General features: G+C 43.0%; 1 protein-coding gene across 8 annotated transcripts in view; it reads left to right on the top strand.

The window, feature by feature from the left end:
- Window positions 1–6,563: 6,563 nt before the first annotated feature.
- EVL (Enah/Vasp-like) overlaps window positions 6,564–20,635 on the top strand; it is a 121,439-nt gene continuing 107,367 nt past the window's right edge. For 2 of the 8 annotated variants that reach the window (XM_048307534.1, XM_048307533.1), the window contains exon 1: window positions 7,088–7,300. In XM_048307534.1, the coding sequence (XP_048163491.1) occupies window positions 7,278–7,300 (23 nt within the window). In that variant the 5' untranslated portion in view covers window positions 7,088–7,277. Of the gene's footprint in view, window positions 6,834–7,087; window positions 7,301–20,635 lie in introns of those variants that run through there. The other 6 variants (XM_048307531.1, XM_048307529.1, XM_048307532.1 and 3 more) reach the window with 6 other exon arrangements.

The raw sequence follows: 20,635 nt of genomic DNA, 5'->3' as shown, positions 1-20,635 counted from the left end.
TGGCAATATGAAAGCATAAAAGTATCACTTAAGAAAATGTATAAGGAAAAGAAAGGATAAGAGTAGAAAGATCTCACCACCCACAGGTCTCACACTGAGGCTTGGTTGTTTTATTTTTGATGTTTGTTGGTCAAAGGGATGGTTGCAGACTGATTCCATCAGGTGATGGTGGTAATCCCAAATAGGCAGCAGAGAAAAATCCCAACACCCCCCTATGGGGTTTATATTGACTCAGGTTTAGGTAGGAATGCCCAGGTACCTCCTTTGGGGTGGGAACTTTAAACAGATGATGTAATGTTGTGGATCATGGGACATTGCGGGAGTATTTGACACTTTCTGAGATGATACATGCCTGTTACATCAGTGGTTGAGTCCATTATAGCCCATTATGGCCCATCAGCAGAGATTAAAACCTTCAGGCCACGGTACTGCCCGGCAGGGGAGTTATCACAGCTGAGTTCACTGGAGTAAGGACAAGGAGACACAATCCTCCTGGCGGGGTTTGCCTCCTTCCTTACCTCGCTCAACACCAGCTGTAGCCTGCAGGGCTGTGCTCACCCCCTGCACCTGGACTTTCCCCCTGAATGTCTGGGCCATCAGCATTCCAGTTTCTCTTCCAGTACCACTTGTGGATACATTCCTCTCTCCAGACCTGGGATGATTTGACAATAATATCCCCATTATAGTATCACATGTTCCTGTCACAGTCCAAATTCCAGTTGATAGGTATATCAGCTGGAGGTGTGGGCTTCAGGGGTGGTTGCAGGTGGACAGCTGTTGCTTTGCAATTTGCTCCAGTGGGCAAAAGCCCTTCTATGATCTTGGAAATGTTTAAGCCACTAACTGTTTCGGTCTCTCACAATGAGAAGACCCAATTGTTACTAGGAATGCTCTTCTAATGTTTACCAGAGAAAATGTCTAGTAGACACTGATATTTTCCATGCAGAGTAACTTCTGTCTTGCCAGTATACTTGATAATGAATCCCAAATTCAGGCAATAATGTGCCCATTTGTGTGGGGGAAGTTGCTTGGTTCATGGTGGCTGCTACTTTTGCCTGCAAGCATGCCACTGTACAGTTGTCTTCCTTGGAGATGACAAGAAGCCAGGGTGTTTGTGGTGGTATGTGTACTTGTATTCATGTCTGAAGTACACAGGTGTGTTTGTTGAGATGTGATGTATACACCCTGCATGAGCATCCAAATGTTTTATTTTGAAGTGCCTTTTAGTGAAGCCTTTAGTGACCATGGCTTATTCAGACTCTATTTTCAGTTCCACTGATATTTCATTTGATAGTGCTGATAATGCTGGTCGAGTTTTAGCCTCTCACTTCCCCTTTTTCCCCACTTAATCCCTCATAACTTGGAAAAAGTCAAATTGACTATTTTCAGCTGGCTTTAAGGAAGTTTCCAACATACATTTATTTTCTCTGATAATGTCTTCTGTGTTACTCTCTGTTTTTGTACAGATGCTAATCAGCAAAGATGTAGCAGGTGTAAGACACTTTGGCTGTCAGGTGAATATTGAGGCAGTGTAATTCATTATTACAAAGTGGACTTCTGTCTGCAGCATGATTCAAATTTTTCTGTGCTGAACTGAAAAAAAAGGTTGATAATTGTTTATCTAGGAGAAATAATACATTACTGCCTTGCACTTCAAATTTGTATAGCCTTGTCCCTTTCCTTGGAAGGGATTTTTTTGTTTGTTTTTAATCAGTAGGGTCATAGAATGGTTTGGGTTGGAAGGGACCTTACAGACTATCTAGTTCCTATCCCCCTGCCATGGACCTTCCACTAGTCCAGGTTGCTCAATGCCCCATCCAGCCTGGGCTTCAACACCTCCAGGGATGGAGCATCCACAGTTTCTCTGGGCAACCTGTGCCAGGGCCTCACCACCCTCACAGTAAAGAATTTCTTCCTAATACCTATTCTTAACTGACCTTTCAGTTTGAAGCTGTTGTCCCATGTTGTGTCACTACATTTCGTGTGATTTAAAATGTTTTCTTATAAACAGGAAGGAATACCCAAATCTTGGTCATATTGACCAACATTTGCAACCTATACAGACTGAATTAGTTTTTGGATGTTTGGCAGTTTGACCATATTTCTTCTTTTGCTAATTTGAATTTATCTCATATATCCATGTCTGTTGTTTATGTAAACTGCTTTTCCATTTTCAGCTTTCTATGGCAGTCAGCACCATGCACTCCTACACTTGACTGCATATTTCAGGCACTGTTGCAGTGATCAATAACTTAATAATCCGTATGGAGCTTTTAGTTTTCACCCCGACTGGCTCAGTTCTGTTGGATTGCTAGTTGTGACTTGGTGCTATCCCCAAGGGCTGATAGAAAATCAGTAAGAACCCCATTCTCTCTGGTTCACTCCAGTGCATCTTCCCTAAAGCACTAGAATAAGGCAGATGAGGCTGTATTTGGAAAAACATCCCCTCTCAGCCCTGTGAGTTGCTGTGCATTCATCTGCACCTGGTACAGGGTATCTGTTCATGAAATTGGTATGTGATACTCCCAGTATGATAAGAGTAAAGCCCTGGGAGAAGAATGTGGGGAAGGCATCAGCCATCCTGTGATCAGGAATCTCAAGCTCTGAGATTTGCAAAGCATGCAGCATACTTGGGCCAAAGTTGAGAGGGAAAAAATTGATTTTTTCTGTGCAAGTATTCATGTGCTGTGATAATTCCAAGCTATATAAATGAGGTAGGATTTTTTTGGTGGAGGTTGACATCAGAGAGCCAAACTTTCATGGTCAAGCTGAAAAGTGGAGAGTGAACGGAGAAGCCTGAAATGTGTTGGATTATTCTTGTGCATCAAAATTCACATTGTATTTTAAGGCAACATGTAACAGAAATCCCGTTGATAAAAGGAGGGAAAAGATGTTCCTTTTTGCCCCACCCATCCTTCCCTTTAAGAGCTGAAGCTTTGAGTGAGTACTCCAATAGTGAACACATCCTTGTTCAGTAAACTTAAGGGCACTGCAATTATTTTCACAATTTCCCCAGAACCTGAACAAACTAAGGTAGCCACTCCTTTCCTGTTTCAATAAACATTTTAAATCTTATTTTCTTCAGCCCAAGAAAGATTTTTGAGCTTGGAGACAATCCTGTTGAAAGGAGATTTTTCAGCATATTCTGGGATGCTGCCTGTGATTGCCACATTCTCCACTGTGCAGAAATGTTGGAGCTGCAGTGAATGAACACTCATGCTCTCTTTGGCTCATTTCCCTTCTCCTTTCTGTTTTCTTCCTCATGAATTGAAGTGAATGCTGAATTTTTCAGCACAGGGGGTTTTTTAGAGTGGTCTGAATATCACTTCAACATAATGATAATGCAGGCTTAATGACAGAAGTCCACTGTGTTAGTGGCTTTCTTCCTTTCTTGAGCAAGGGAATAAGTAGTTACCTCATTAAAATATCTCAGTCTGTTTGTGATCGGATGATGTCACCAAGCATCTGGCAAAGGCTTTGGTGGAATTTCAGGTCAAGAGGACAAATACTGATCCACTGATATACTGAACAAGAATAATGCAAGATGCTACACTTGAGGAAACCAGGCTCTTAGCAGAGTATCAGCACAAGGCCCTTGGATGCCAGGGAAATACTAGATAAAGCCGGAAATTTCACCACTACCCTCTGCCTTGTTGTGGTTTGTCATATTTCCAGGCTTTTTTTGCATCCTTTGCTTTTCTGACAAGCTTTCATCAAGGATAACCACTTCTATTACAGTCTCACTTGTTTGTTAGAGCCCAGCATTAAAATTGCAAATTGTTTCCCAAAAGCTACTGATTGTCTTCAGTGGGAGGGACACTCAATGTCACATCTTTTTGGCCTCTGATCAGAAGGTGGGGTCTGGGTCCCACAGTTCCCATTACATTAATTGTCCCACCCAATATTTAGTACATTTTTCTTTCATGTGACATAATTTCTATTTTTGGTAAAGTGTGGAACATTTGTCATCAAAGGTCTGGACTGGTTATACTGGCAGGCAGGGAACAAACAACTTCTTGTACAAAATTTCATTGATGGTTGTGGTTTCTGACATAATTTCCATCTGCTTCTCAAGACCTTCAGTCTGGCTCAGGGCATAAGAAGTTACAGTCTTTGCTAAAAAGTTGTAAGCAGGTATTGTAGCCTTGCATTTATTTATGTGTTTGGCCATTGCATGTGTTCATGTGACTTTGTGAAGCCCCTGTGAGTTCTGTTTGGTAAAATTTCATGCTGAGCCTCATTCATGCCTACAGTAGGACATGATGGTCTCAGATCTTACTGTTGAATATGGGAATCCTAGTAATTGATTAACCAGAGTTGAGACTATTGGTTGTCTCACAAGACAGAAGTTCTGCTGTTTCTGTCTGTAATGCTATCAGCTGTTGTGAAAGTGCTGGCCAAGAAAAAAATTTGAACTGTTATCCTAATGAAACCTTTCAACAGCTGACCTCTGCTATATATGAAAACTTTCTGGAGGATGTTTGCTTTTCTAGTCCTTCACAGTGAAGTCATTGATGACAGAAGCCTTGACTTGAACAGCTGACTATTTATTTGCATAGTGGCTGTTGTGAAATTGCAGAAATTGGAAGACCAGACAGTGATTTTGTCAACTTTGTTTCAAGAAGAATGCTTAGGGGAAGCAGTATGTTGGCTCTTAATTCTGTAGAAAGGCTTTATTTTACATTACAGCATGAAAAAGAAACACTTTTCAAGTGAAAACCAGCCCTCTTCCACTTGATTGAAGTTAGAGGAAGATTGGGGTGAGCAAGAAAACAGAAGTTCAGAATTCCATCCTTCCCCCATGAGGGATCTTGGCTAGCTCTGGAGGTATAAAACTATCTCCTACAAAGTCAGTAGCAGAACAGTTGCTTGCAAGGAGAGCCTCTCCTGTGCCCAGCTGCTTGAGTGCTGTATACAGTGAGCATACTTGTAGTGAATTTCAGCCTAAATATGGAAGGCAGCTTCTCTTGATGGTTGCATTGTTCTCCTCTCTGCCAATTTTAATCTTTTTTTAGGCTGTAGCCAGAAGCACCTACCTCGCAGTCCTTATCTTGCTGGATGCTTGTGGAAGAATTAATTTCTGTCAGATGGTGTGACTGCATGTGTTTTAGTGCTCCTACAGCGTGCCTTTATTGTCACTTAACACTATCACATTTGTTTAAAGGAAATAAAATGAAACCCAAGGTCACTACTACATTAAAAACACCATGTCTCAAATAAATGTGGAATTTTTTTTTGTTTCCAGTGCTGGGGTTTTTTGCCATGAGTGCCTTTTCCTTTCATTCCAGCCCTTTCTGCCTATATTTTTCAGAGTCATGAGATCAGATGCCACAGTTACCGTGGCCTGTCCGCAATCACTGTGTTTAGGAGACGTGGCAGTCTGTACACTTTGGATGCTTTTCCAGCCTCCAAATCCTGCAGCTCAGTGGGACACCCATTGCCCTAGAGCACAGTGAACCTCAGGAGCTGTAGTTGGGTTTGGACACTTAGGACTCCAGCCAAAATCCTCCATGTGTTTCCTTGTGCTAGAAACCAGCCCTAGCAGTAAAAGAGGCAAACCAAGGTGGGGAGCAGCCTCAGAGGTAACTTTGAATTTCCTGTCTTCCTGTGGTTTTCCCAGGCAGCAAGTTCTCCCACTGCCCCATTCTCTCTCCTTCCCAGGGTTGGGGTTGATTTCCCAGGATTTGAATCTCCCTCATTTCCAGCAGTCCTCACCTTTCACCTGCTCTCCAGCCAGCAGGCGAGTGGCAGAGCCTGTCCCCCCTCTGGCCAGTGCTGGCACCCCTGGGTGTCCCCACACTGTTGTGGCTGACGCTGAGGCTGCTCTGGGGTGTGCAAAGCCCCAGGGTAAAACCTCCCCCTGGCCCTCCCCATCATGCTGCCGAGTTTGTCTGCCTGGGCAAAGCCTCTCCAGTCTCTCCCGCAGCTAACACCCATACAATCCCAAGCATCCCTGGTGATGGGAGTCATCCAGCCTGTGATTCTTGCACATCCAGAATTTCCAAGGAATTTGCTACAGGGATGGCGAGCTCTGGCTCCTGGTGTTTGAGGTGTGTTCCCCAGCGCCGTGAACTGTGTTTATTCAACCTCCGTGTGCATCGCTGCTGGGCCGTGTTGTTTCAGAGCAGCAGATGTGCCGTCCATTGCCAAGCTGTTCCAGGAGCTTGTCCGTGTGCTTCCACGCTCCACCGCAGTGGGACCCCCCCACCCAGAGTAGGTGCAGGCTGCACCCCTGAGCCCGGGGTGCCTCGTGGCTCCCCCGGGAGTGCGTGGCTCCCTCTCCCCGGGGAGAGCCCCGGCTCCCCGGGCGGTGCTGGGCGGCCAGCACAGGCTGCTGTGGCCGTGCCGGGGAAGTTGTCCCCGTGTGTCGCCCCTGGGGTGCGCAGCGGACGCTCTGCCCCCTGCGCTGGCTGCGCTGTTGCCATGGAGATTGCGTGCGCTGTTGCTAGGCAGCTGAAGCATCCTCGCCTGCACACTGCAATGCCACGAAATGCTCAACTTTCCTCATTCCTATCTCCCTTCTGTGATCTCGCAGATATGACTCCTTTGGCTCTTACCCCGCTTCATTCAGTTGCACTGCTGCGATTGCTTGGTGTTAACCCTGTAAACCCTAAAAAAGCCCGCGTGGCACTGCAAATAGGGTTTATGGCGATGAGTTCAGGGCTGAAGGAGTTAAAGTGGTTGGGGATAGACTACAGAGGAAATGATTTCTAGCAGATAAACTACTTTAAATGTTCTGGCATTCATGGAAGGGGAGGTTTGTGGATGCAGTCTTTTGTTCCATCACTGATGGTTTAGATGAATAAAAACACAGACTAAAATATCACTACAAGGTAAGAAAACCAGCTTGAATGGGCCTAATTAATCTCTTGGGTTACGGTATATATTTAGTTTTTTAGTAACCTCTGCTTGTGCTTGCTGATTTTGATGGAGCATGTGAATGATAATTTAGCTGTGAAGCCTGTCGTGTACCATATTTGATTATTTGGCTTGAATAATAAAGATATCAGCCTGTATTCTTGGAGTATACTGCATTAATCAGACTTGCAGGAATGATCACATGGTACTCTATCGCCTTTTCCTGTTAGCTGCTGCTTGTCAGCAGCTGGCTGAGCTGTAGGCTGCAGGCCAGTATCTGCATACCCTTTCTCCTCAGAATATTTCAAATATACTGTCTCGTCATTATGCATTTTGCTGCAGTTTGACAAACTAAATGGTCCTCCTGCACGTTAAGAAGATTATTTTAAATTTCAGAGCATTTGTGTAGTTGCTAGGCCATGTATGCATTTGAAGAATTCAGGTAGGCTCTCTGTTTTATACATCAGTGTGCTTGGTTTTTGTTCTCACAAGGTTTTTGCTGTGTAATGTCAGTCAGCTCTACAGCTAGTTTCTTCAATGTGCAGATATTTATTGCGTTTTAGAATCTCTACCCTGTGCATGGGGAGAAGTGCTTGAAGGGTTCGGTGCAGGTAACGCTAGCTTAACTGCATGATGAAGTGCAAAGCTGGGTAATTGATTATATCTTGCACAAATTTCATAGCCATGCAGCCAGAAACAGCGAGTACAGGGTAGTTATAAATATAAACCAGAAACTGTTCTCTTTAAAAGGGTCTTTGCTATTTTTAGTTCTGGAGAATCTGACAGATGCTCCTTCAAGATAAAATACTGATGGTGATAGAGAAGAGAAAATTGATGCTTGGATTGTACACAGGATTATATTTTATGCTGCTGCAGAGTGTACATGTCTTTTTCATAACCTTGTAGCTGCAGAATTCCTTATTAATTACATTTAAAATCAGAATATTGTTAAGTTTGCTGGGGTTGGTTTGTTGTTTGCAAACATTTGAGCAACTGTGATTGTTAGAATATAAAATTAGCACTTTTTATTTGATATTGGTTCTGCTCAGTATTGCCTCTGCCCCCTCTCCTCCTCCATCCCCACCCCCAGTATAACTCCATCCTTATGCAAGTATTGAGGTCTATTAAACTGTAACAGATAGTTGAAGACATAAACCGGAATTTCTACCCTCACTAACAGAAAATTATTTTTCTATGGAGTTTGGGACTTGAAAAAATTCTGGTCAGTAGTTGTGGGGTAGGGAGTGTCTCACTTTTTGTACAAATTTTTTGCTTTGTGTTCAGTTCTTATAACTTGTGTTATAAAATTGTCCAGATAAAATGGTGACAATGTTGGAACAGCACTAGGCATCACCTCACACCTCACAATATGTTTGTCTGTATATCATTATTATAATGTATCTTAAAAATACCCTTTCTTCTTGATTCAAAAAATAGATTGTTTGACCAAGTATGTAACTAGAGGAGATGATGGATTCTCTTTCTATAAACAATGAGCATTCTTTATCAAGTACCTTAAAATTAAACTTTCTACCCTCAGATGAGATATTTTTAATATTATTTCTGCCTTTTGTTAGGCAAATATATTGGCAATTTCCATTATTTTGTGACTTGCTCCTCAGTTCTGTGTGTGAGTGGAGGTAAAAGCAGAAAAAGCAGGTACAGGACACCCCCACTCCCCAAAATGTTCTGATTCCAGCTGCAAGGGCTGAGGGATCCAGGCTGGCTGTGTATATTCCTCCTGTTGTGAAATGCAGCATGAATGCTGTCTAAGGGGAAAGATTTTACTGGAAGACCAGATAATGCTGTGTAACTGCTGTTGTCAGGGCTGTCAGGAGATGCTCAGAATCTTGACATTGCTGATTGTTGGCAGTAAATTAGGGTGCAAATGGGCCCCAAACTTACTGTGCTACTTTCTATGCCCACAGAGTTGTTTGTATTTCAACCAGTTGGTTGGGTCCTATTCTTAATTGAGTGAAATTCTCAATAAATCTACAATGAGAAAAAAAAAAAGGATGTTTTTAAAATTCTCCTTTAAAAGCCTTAGCTGTCTTTCAGTGGCTTTCCTAGACATCGTGGGCCAGAAAGACACCTAGTTTTATGGCAGGAATGGTCAAATGCTGATTACACACCCATTAGGCTTATTAAATTACTTGTCATCCTCTCTTAGACTTGATTTGAAAATAGTATTAACATCTGATGTGCAGACTGCTAGACATTTTCTTTTAAATTTTCTGCACTGACAGGGCTGGTGTTTCTGTATAGCAACACTTAAATGGCATTTATTTTATTAGGAATTTCTGTGGTGTTTTGTTGAGGTTGCATCTGCATGTTGATGGGTTTTTTATGGTGTGATTATTCTTGTGCCTGTGGCTATTTTAGATTTTGATGGTATCAAAACATATCTTGTGAGATAAAGCTGAAAAAGTGGTCTAGTTGAGCAGTGGGGTGGAAGCCTCCCTCCCATGGGCTCCTGGAAGCAAAGTGGCTGGAGCAGCAGAGGGCACTCTTCTCTGGTGTAAGGGCCCCTGCTCCATGGAGGCCCCACTCTCTTTCAAAGGTTCCTGTCTTCCATGTGCACAAAACCCAGGCTTGCACTCATCTCTCACCTTGACTTTACCCTGAAGTGAAAGCTCATGTGTGAGTTGCTGCAGCAGGGTTGTTGGCTCCAGTGCACCCACAGGCCTTGAGTACCCAAGTGTCCCCAGAACTGGGGAGCCCAGTGGTGCCTGCTAATGCAGATCCATCCTGGTGATCCCAGTGGTGCCTACTCATGCAGACCCATCCATGACATCTCTGCATGTGTTACTCTGCTTTTTTTTTTCCTGCCTCCACACGGAGCCTTAAAGACCTGCAGGACTCCCCAGATGGGTGGTGCAGGCTGCGGCACCCTGAGCCCATGCCAAGAGGCATCCCTGCAGTCAGGCCACCCAAGTTCCCCCAATTTCATTTTGATGCAGCCATCTTCACTTCCCTGGTGAAATGGTGCCAGGTTATTTTTGTGAAGTGTTAAGCAGCTGCTGGACCTCTCTGAAGAATTGTCTCACTTAAAGTCTGTAAGTGACTCTGGTGTACTGTTCATGAAAAACTATTTGTAAAGCCCTTTGGGATGAAATCTTACCCATGTGGTTACTGGCTGGATGAGGAGAGACTTAAGCCTTTGAAAAAATAGGGAGTAAATCCATCGAATAATCTCATTGTTCCTTGTATCAGCCAAGCTTGGTTTATCTTCCTCTTGGAAAGAACCTAATATCCCCTGAAAAACTTTGATTGCTTTTAAAGCAGGGGTTAATGGAGCTGAGCCCCTTCGCAGTCCATATGGGCTTCTGGTTTCTGTATGCTACGGGCTGGGCCCATTTTATTGCTGGTATCTGCACTGTCTTCATAAAACCCCAAAGCTCACGTACATTTGAGTTATAGTTGGAGGCAGGATTGTGCATAAGCCGTGCTTTTATGATCTGCTGCTGACCGTGTTGTTGTAAGATGACTTTGCACGTGAAGCCATCAGGAGGATGGTGCACTTGGCCACGAGCAGTACTCCTCATTTGGTATCTTCCGCCCAGATTTAGCTCTCTAGTGGCAGAACACAAATGCTTTTTCTTTTCTTTTGTTGCTATGCCTTTATCTTTCTGGGATATTACTTGGTATTCTTCGCAGTGAGCTGGTGTCTGTCTATTTCTGCTACACCGCCCACCACAGCATCGCAGTATTTTTAACTACATCTTCTATTCCCTCATCCAATGAGCAAAACTGAGAATGCTACAGGAAGGAAAATGAGTCTCTCAAAGCAAGCTGGCTCTGAACAGAGGAATTGAAACCCACCAATGAATAGAAAGCAAAGCTCAGAATGAACGTAGAACATTGGGATGCCATGGTGCATGGGAAGCCTCTCACCTGCTGATGCCCAAAGCAACAACAGGATCAGGAGGTGTCCTCTGGGAGCAGGTGATCCGCCATGCCTTTGGGCAGATGGAGGCATTGAGTTTATTGTGCCTTTAAGCATTTCATGGCTGCGTTTAGCTGCACAATTGGATCAGCACACAAGAATTCTGATGTCTAAGCTTCTTTTGCTGCTGCCAAGCAAGAAAAACCTGAATACCCCAAATTAGTGAAGAATTTTGGTTTAATATGATTCTGCAAAAATGAAATCTTGTGGCAGAATGCCTGCTCTGACTTTGACTGCAGCATTCTCCTCTCTCTGGTGACCAACAACAGGACACAAGGAAATGGAATGAAGCTGCATCAGGGGAAGTTCACACTGGACATTAGGAAAAGATTCTTCGCTGAGAGGGTGGTGGGTCACTGGAACAGTTCCCCAAGGATATGGTCATGGCACCAAACCTGTCAGAGTTCAAGGAGTGCCTGGGCAATGCTCTTAGTCATGTGGTTTAGTTTTAGGTAGTCCTGTGAGGAGCAGGAAATTGGACTCAGTGATAGCTGTGGTTCCCTTCTAATATGAGATATTCTATGATCCTGTGATTTCACTGCTGACAGTTTAGGTATTTCCAGGATACATGGCATGTTTATTAAAGAACAGTATAGAGGACAAGCATGATCATTTTGTAAAGACAGATATTACAGTAAAAGGCAGATGACTTTTCCTGCCCCGTTCTCCAACAAATGGTAAGATGATTTATCAGAGGGACAAAAGGCTGGTGCTCCAAAGGCACGCAGGCCTGTCTCCTGTAGTTTTTCCTGCTGAAAATTCCATAAGAAGGAGGCCTTTAAAATAATCCTAATTTTCAGAAGTGAAACTGCAGTTTAGATAGCCAAGCAGCTTTAGGAACCTGCAGGTGAGGTGACAAGCAGCATGGCTTCACCAAGGGTGAATCATCCCTGACAAATATGGAGGCCTTTGCAGTGAGGTTACGGTGTTGGTGGATAAGGGAAGAGTGACTGTCATCATCTGCCTGAATTTGTGCCAAATGTTTGACACTGTCTTGCACAACATCCTTGACTCTAAACTGGAGAGGCTTGGATTTGACAGATGGACAACTCGAGGGATGAGAAGTTGGCTGGATGGTCCCACTCAAAGAGCTGTGGTCAACAGCTTGATGTGAGAGTGGACGCCACTGGTGAGTGAGTGTGGCATTCTCAGGGGTCAGTGTTGGGACTGGCACTGTTCACATATTTGTTGTCAACATGGACACACCCTCAGCAGGTTTGCCAATGACACCGAGCTTTGTGGTGCAGTCAGCACACTGGAGGGAAGGGGCCTTGACAGGCTTGAGAGGTGGGTCCATGTGAACCTCATGAAGTTCAGCAAGGCCAAGTGCAAGGTCCTGCATCTGGTTCAGGGCAATCCCAAGAACATGGAAAGTGTACATGGCAGGGAGGTTGGGACTAGATGATCTTTAAGGTCCCTTCCAACTGAAACCATTCTATGACTCTATGACAATAGAAAAGGATTCCTGTTCCTTGCTGCAAAAAATATGATCGTATTGATGAATAAGAAGCATCAGGACAGTTGCCAAAATACTATTTCAAGTTGCTATAGGAGTGTAGCTTCTGTGTAGAGGTGTAATGGGATTGCAGCACTACGCAGAAGTGGAACACATTGTTGTTCCAAGTTGGTGACTCTGACCTTCCAGGTTAGATGGAGCAGCTAGTGAGAAACACACCAAATGGTGCAGTTAATCTTTTCTGACAAGAGGGGAAAAAATTTGTGGAGTAATTGTTTCTGAGTTCAAAAGGTGTTAAAATGAAAGGGAGAAAGCAAGTTAAAAATGGAGAAAATTCAAGGATGGTATCTTGGCAGACCATAATCAGTTCTGACCTGCATAGCTGAACTCTCCAATTGCATTATGATGTTCAGAATATCCTGTAGGTGCTTAATAAATAACTGCAAATGTGTGCACCTGGAAGCTGCAGGCTTGCCAAGTCTCTGCTTGCTCAGGGCTCTCTCTGCAATGGAGTGTCCACCAGTGAACCAGCTGCTTATGTTCCTCCCTTTTGTGCTCACGTGGGTACGCGCAAATTCATAGAATCATGGAATGGTTTGGGCTGGAAGGGACCTTAAAGACCATCCCCTTCCAACCCCCCAGCCATGGGCAGGGACACCTCCCACTAGACCAGGTTTCTCAAAACAACATCCAACCTTTCCTTGACCACTTCTAGGGATGGGGCATCCACAGTTTCTCTGGGCAACCTGTGCCAGTGTCTCACCATCCTCACAGTAAAGAATTTCTTCCTGATACCTGACCTAAACATCCCCTCTTTCAGTCTGAAGCCCTTCCCCCTTGTCCTATCCCTCCATGACCTTGTAAAAAGTCCCTCTCCAAGCCTCTTGTAGCCCCTTTAGGTACTGGAAAGTGCTGGAAGGTCTCCCTGGAACCTCCTCCAGGCTGAACAACCCCAATTTTCTCTGCTTGTCTTCATAGGAGAGGTGCTGCAACTCTCAGATCATCTTCATGGCCTCCTCTGGACTTGCTCCAAGAGGCTGATGACCTTCTTATGCTGGGAGCCTCAGAGCTGAATGTGAAACTTGATAAAAATACATTGTTGAGACAGAAGTTTTTGATTATCTGCAGGAATTGGCAAGTCTAGTTGTTCAATATGCAAATGTGAATACTCCATATTGTCAGAGAAAATGCACAAGCATGGGGGGAAAATTATGGTTCCAATAAGATCTATAATACCCTTTGCATAATCCTGCACCCTTCATTTTGTGACTGAAAGACTAAATTTTATAATTTTTTTTTTCCAAAACGAACTTGCACTAAATTAGAAGAGGAGGAAAAGGAACTAGTTTTGCATTTTTCTTTTGCTGAAGGTGATTGCCTCAAATCTGCTCTTTGATACTGGAAATTGATTTTAGATCCTTGGATTTTGGACAGTTGTTATTTATCCACACAAGGCATACACCCTGAGGAAATGTTGCTTCCTTAAACAGCAGATTGAATCAAATGTTTTTGCTGACATATTTTTCCCTGTGACAACTGACACTGCAGTTGCCACATATTTCAGTGGTTTAGCACTGAGACATTTGAAGAGAAGGAGAGAAATGCTTCTAAGAAAGCAATGTGGGAATGCTGTTGCTGGAAATGAAGATAAGCACGTACTATTCTCATAGTGGCTCTGTTGAAATATTTCTCCTGAAGAGGAAAATAGATAGAGACTCTTTGTTAGAGGTGGTGGAGTCAGGTTTGGCCAGATTTTAAGGGGAAAATATTCTGATGCCTGGGCATATAATCGTATCCCAAATATAAATATGAAAGGAGATATATCCCAGGATATTCACTGGATTGGAGGAGCTCCACTGTCTATGTTAGGAGGTAATTGCCAGTCACAGTTAAATCAGTGTAAATTGTCTGTGGTGTGTGTATTTAGTGCCTAAAACAGGAGGCTGTCTGTGGAAGTATGAAGTGTTTCCATCTTTTCTTCTGTTGGACTGTAAACCCTATAGAGCACCACTCTCACTGGTGCCAAAGGCTTGGTTCAGCTACCTGAGATCTATTGCAGTGTAATTCATTTCCAAACCCAAGGAATTTCCTCTCTGTTCCCTTTGCCTTCTACGCATGATAACCTGCTTTTGCATTTTTCTCTCATCTCTCTCATCTCCAAAACATGTGTATCCCTTTCTCTCTTTTCTTAACTCTCTTTCTCATCTCCAAAACATGTTTAACCCCACCCCCCCCCTTTTTTAACCAACCTTGTAGTAATATTTCCAAACAAGAAGTGTCTGCTGTTGTTTACTGAGGATCCAGACACAGTTTTGAGGACTGAAGGTAGTTATCAAGACACATGGAAATTGATGTCAATCTCTAAAATGAAAACAAACATGAGTACTGATGGTTTCTCTAAATAACAGAATTCATGATAATTTTTAATCCACCTATGGGCATCCATTAGAGCAAGTCATTCTCAGTCCTGTGTTTTCTAAGCCTTAGCATGAAGTCTATAACGATTTGAAGCATTTCAGCTGAACTTTCATGGAAAACAGCTGCTGCCCACTGCTTCCTACCTGCAGTGCCTGCTTCGTAGGGGTGGATGCTTGGTTTTGATACCCTGGTGTCTCCCAGAGATGCTCATTATCTCTGTCCCTGCCCATATCTTCAGCTACAGGACAGTGTGGATGTCCTAATTCCCTCTTGCCTTTTCTTGTGTAACAAGGCCAGATGGATCAAATTGCTGGTCTTGTTATTTCTGCTGTTCGTAAGGTAGATACAGGATATGGGGGCTTCTTCCTATGATACATTTTAATCCTTAAAGGTCATTGCTTGATTTTGAAGGGGAAGTCATTTTTTTCTATTTATTCTAGTGTGGCTAGGGCTGGACTCCTGACCTTCTTCTCCTGGGAGCCAGTTTGATTCCTGCAGGAGTCAGGATGGGGTGACCCATGCCTCTCTCTGTGCAGAGGAGGAAGGGTAGGATCTCCCAACATGTGCTGCTAGGAGAGGCTGACTGCAAAACCCTACCCTTAGAAGCTTTGTGTTCATGAACTAAAGGTGGAGAAGATATAGTGCTTAAGGGCGGAAAAAACCACTGACACTGAAGCTGATGCTTCATTGCTGGAATCACTTTTCATCTGAGGAACTCGCTGTTCTTGTAAGGAATGAACCTTTCCCTTCCCCTTTGAGATGTTGTGGGACAACAGGCAGAAACTAGGGGAAATTGCTCCCTGCCATTCCTACACAAGAGCTGTGCCCAGAGCTGTATCTCAAACCCTCCTTTAGCTGTAAGATTTTTGTGAGCCTGGTGCCTTTTTTTCCTTGGAGACTTTCTGTGTGTGTCCATTCGCTTATCTCATACTGGGATCACACAAACTTATGGTTTAAATCAACAACCTGTAAAATGAGGTTGAAAACCTCACAGTTTAAGTGGCTCATACAAGCTTCATGGAAGTTTGTTAAAGCACACACATAGAAAAATAAAAAGGAGGTGACAGGATAGCTGAAAAATCAACTTCAAAACAAATTTTGAGGTTTGTTGATATCAATGTGCTGCTGTGTTTGTTGATACCGATGTGCTGTGATAAGATTATACAGAATTAAAGTTAATTGTTTAGTTTCTTCCTTTAAAGGTGATATCTGTAGTTGCAGGTTACTCACTGACCAGCAGCTGGAGAGCTTCTTCAGGCCACACTGGGGTAACATGGGTTTAGTTTCATGCTTTGGGAGCTGGGTCTGTCTCCTTTAGAAACCATTGCCCCCATGTTAGACAATAACATGGCTTAGTAAGGTTATCAGAAGAAAAAATTGTCCACTGGGTGTTTGCAGTATTACTTTTTAAAAGCAGGTAGAGAAAACTGAGACTTGGTTTTACTTCGTTGCAGTTAATGTAGAGCAGGGGAAGGTGAGAAGATTGAAGAATCTGTGAAATAGCCCATTTCTTTCCATGTAGGTGCAATGGAAGCAAAGATGAGATCTGAAGAAGAAAGGAAGTGACCTGGGTGGGAGAAATGTAGAGGAAAACTTCTCCAAGCAAAAGATGCATGTAGCAGATGGAGTTGATATTGCCAAGTGTCGTGAAATTTGGGGATAGCAGCCCAGCAAAGATGATTGCTAGGCTGAGCTCAAGGGTGATGGCTCCATTTCACAGATACAGAGTTAAGGGTTTTAATCTGAAACTGGATGTAGGTAAAGCTTTTCCAGCTCTTCTATGGTGAAAATACACTCTTCAGTACTCTGCTGTAGCATGATAGTTTTGGTGTGGATGGGTCAGCAGTGTGGTGTCCCCTTGTTGGTCCAGGATATGAAGGCTAAAACTGGAATTCTACTTTGCCTGGTTCTGGATGACTTGGGATGAAACACTCTTCATACAGTCATACAGGGTTGGGTTTAAATCTGGATTGTCCACATCCTAGACAAGTGTCTTAGGCATTTAGCTACAGAGCATGAGGGATTGTGCTGTCTTTAAGGAAACTGATGTATTTCTATAAAACATGCTATTCTAGTGCTGTTGTAGTGGTTGTCATCTAGGGATCTAAATGAGACAGTGTTTGAAGGGAGAGGAAGTGTTTTATTAAACCAACTTCTGTAACTTGCAAAAACCAGGCAGGATTATGGTTACACAACCCTTTACAGATCTGAAATGAAAGTTTCTCACTAAGAAACTAAGAAAATATCAAAGCCTCACAGAAGAAAGATAATTCTCAGAAGTAAAACTTCTGCTTTTCTTTTCGGTGGTGTAAAGCCACAGACTAACTTCCCATTAAATTTGTCCATGGGAGAGAGGGCGAGGCAGGGGAAAAAATAGGCTGAAAGGAAATAAAAGGAGAAAAAGACAGGTGAAAATTTAGGGAAACAGATGATTGAAACTTTTTTTTCAGATTGAAGGAGGGTTTTGTATCAAAAAAGCTTGTTCTTTCTTCTGACTGTAAGAATTGTTATCATAAAAATTCCTGCCAGCTTTGCCTCCACAGATTATCTTTGCTTCATGAGACAGCAATTTCTGATGCTATTTCATGTAGTTAACACTGTTCTGCCCAGCCATCACAGCTTAGCTGCTGTTTGGCAAGGGGCTGTTTCTTATAAAGTGACATTAAAATGGAAGTAACAGATAAGACTCTTTTTGACATGCATTGCAAATTATTTGAGATCAAAGTCACATTCTTGTTTTAATTGGGGAATGGAAATCTAAGAACCATATTTCAAAAATGAAGAAAAATTCATTTTACACGGATCAGATTTTCACAAGAGCATGTATCAGCTCTGATTATTCCAGAGAGGAGGACCAGCTGGATGCTATTTATGTAGAAAATTGGCCTTTGTCTTTAAAGACTCACATAGATGTAGAGTATTTGAATTATTTGAAAGTTTCTGTTTGTTTTTCAGTGATGAACAGTGTGGAAAATGTGATTCTAAGCTTGTCTATGTGCACTGCAGAATTGGGGGAGCAGGCATTTTGACCCTGACACTGTGCTGTGTGGTGCAGCTGGACTGGTCCTGTTATGGTATTGGGACAATTCTGGTGCAAGAGAAACAGCAAAGGATTTAAGAATCTTAAGTACTAGTAATATAAAGGATGGGGAAAAAACCACCTCCACCTTTGGCAAAGGATCATTCTCAAAGTGTGAGGATGACACTTCAAAGACTGTACTGGCCTGTTAGGCAAGATTATTAGTGCTAATAAGAGGTAATGCATTCATGTCAGTAGCTCCCCTATGGTAATTTTTAGCTACTCCATATAACCAATGGTATTTTCAAAGCTCACTCAGACAGCACAAGCTCATTAAACAAAGATAGGCATTTATTTAAACTATTTATAAAGTTCAGTGTGAAAAGGAGAAGAAAGAAAATGTGCTATTGCAGAAGAAGGTGAAAATGAAGTACCCACAGTGTACAGCCCATGCAAAGCATCTAGGTAATTTGACATGAAAACGATGTCTGATTTATTGTGGAAAATCCTGACATCGCTGACCAAGATGTAACAATATCCTAGTTTTGAAGGTCGAAGTAAGAGAAAAATCAATCCTGAAATACAATGTGATTTCCTAGCACCAAGACTTAGGACGTGGAGGGGTTTGTTCAGAAGGGGCACAGTGCACTTGGCATCACCTCAGCTCCCACTGCAGTTCCACTCCTTTCAGATGCAATTTTCTCCCCCCAGAAAGGGTCACATCTGTGCCTGCAAGTGCACAAGCATTGGGTGTGGGTGTGAGCTCAGTCCCTGCAGCTTCCCATGTTCCTTCTGAGCTCCAGCCAAAATTGTGTGCTCCGGGTCTGCATCAGGATAACCTTGACTGCCAAATACTGGGGATTTCAGCTGGCTGCTTTTGTGTGTGTGGGTGAGAGGAAGGCAAGGGGTCAGACCTGCACCAGTTTTCCCTGTAGATGCACGATTTGGCTCTTGAGGTCTGGAATGTGTTTTACTTTGCTTTTTTGGTGTATTCTGTCTGAAGTATCTGAGGTTGGTCTGTCTGGCCTGGTGATGCCGAGGATGAGAGCCCCAGCTCTGCCTTGGTGTCACACACAGGGATTGAAAAATTTGGGGTCCCACCAAACTCTGAGAGCCTGCTGCGATCTAACTTCTTGGGGCTTTACCCCACCACCTTCCCCAGTATGTGTTGTGATCAGCACTCAGCTGGCCATGCTTCACCAAATTAAAATTTCTGGTGCTTTCTCAGAATTTCTGAGATTTTCAAATCTTTATAGTCAGATTGCATGCCTGGAAATTACACATGTTTAAATTGAAACAACTAATCTGTAAGCTCCACTGCATCTTTTTGTTGTTTCTCCATACTTCAGAAGGATGATACTGAGCCTTTTGGGGGGTACCATGAATAGAAACTTGAATTTTAGGAATGCATTTTGAGATGTACATCCTGATTTATATTGAGTCCATCTGGGAGAGCAGTTGTTGAGAAAATCCAATGCAAAGGAAGCAAAACCATGCCATTGTGTTGCTACATAAGAAAAATGCACCGTACTGCAGATTTGCACTTGTGGTTTAAGACAAGCAGAAAGCATATTTCCAGGGCTTTCTCTGTGAGCAGATTACTTAAAACCAGATTCCTTCAGATGTCTGAGCTCAGCCAGGGAAGCATTAAGTAAAAGAGTCAGAAACTTGACTAAGACTGCTCACTGAAACCTTTATTAAACTTTAAAGAAGGCAATGAAGCAAGGATTAGATGCAGCTGGGTGTGGAAAATAGCTGTGGAAACAGGTGTTGCTTGTCAGTTTGAGTTTTACTTCGATGTTCCAGCAAGCCAAGGCAAGTGGGGACAGAGCTGGTGGGCAAGCAGGGCGGTGCAGGTGCACTGAGTTAGCTGGAATTGCAGCCTCTCACTGCAATCCTCAGAAATGTGTGTCATGGGAAGCCATCCATCCAGGAACTTGGGCTGGAAGAGTCATCTGGGCTTCTGTAGTGGATGTCCAGCATGCAGACTCTAGTCTTCAGTCCAAATCACTATCAATTCAAGAGGGGATCAAATCTGACAGTGGCAGTTGTGCCACAGAGCTGAGGATTTGTCTTTAATGCTAGGATTTAGTGTAGGTGCTGCCAGACATGGTACCACGTGCTCATGGGCACGGGGAGTTGTCCCCAGACCAGTTGTTAAATGCAGAGAAATTAAGGTACAAAGTGCCCTAAATCCTGGGAATGGCACTGATGAGTGAGATCCAAGCCCTGCTCTATGGGTCTCTCCTTGTCCAAGGCTGCTTTCCCTCTGAAACAGGACTGTATGTGTGTATATGTACATAAACATACTTTAATGTTGTTGTGTGTGTATTTCTACATTGTTCTGTAAATGAAAGTTAGTATTATGTGAGCACTTTCCTTGAACTTTCCCTGCTGGGGTTTTGAGAATAGAGGATGGAGATAATGACACTTTGTTTTGATTTCTAGCCCAAGTTACTGTGTACAGTGATTCAAGTGTGGCTTCTAGACAGGATTTATTTATATCTGTCCATTAGATTTGGCAAAAAGCTGCATGTTTGTTTACACTAAAGCAATTCAAATCTATTTGTCTGCTACGCTTAATGGCAGAATGTGTGGGCTTTTATATATATGGAGAGATCTATTTATATATAGACAGATTTAGGCAGAAAGGAAAGAATGGGTTTTTTTCATTAGGACATGATTTTAACAGGCAACAGGAAAAGGGAACTTGGTGATAAACTTGCAAAGTGTCAGATCAGAAGAATCCCAGAGAAATAGGCATGGGAATACGACTGAGAGGGACTGTTCAAAGAAAAGCACATGAAAATTAGTATCAGCTGTTTTGAAGGTAAATATCAGGAAAATGCTGTCTTTGTAGTGTACTCATGTTAGTGTTCATGTAATAGTTAATAGTATGACTGTTTTGATGAGGAGCACAGAAATCCCAGAACACTTT

Source organism: Corvus hawaiiensis, chromosome 6 (genome assembly GCF_020740725.1).
Source record: "Corvus hawaiiensis isolate bCorHaw1 chromosome 6, bCorHaw1.pri.cur, whole genome shotgun sequence".
Taxonomy (NCBI): Eukaryota; Metazoa; Chordata; class Aves; order Passeriformes; family Corvidae; genus Corvus; species Corvus hawaiiensis.
The sequence above is the reverse complement of the archived record's forward strand: the minus strand, read 5'-3'. Positions and strand labels throughout refer to the sequence as shown.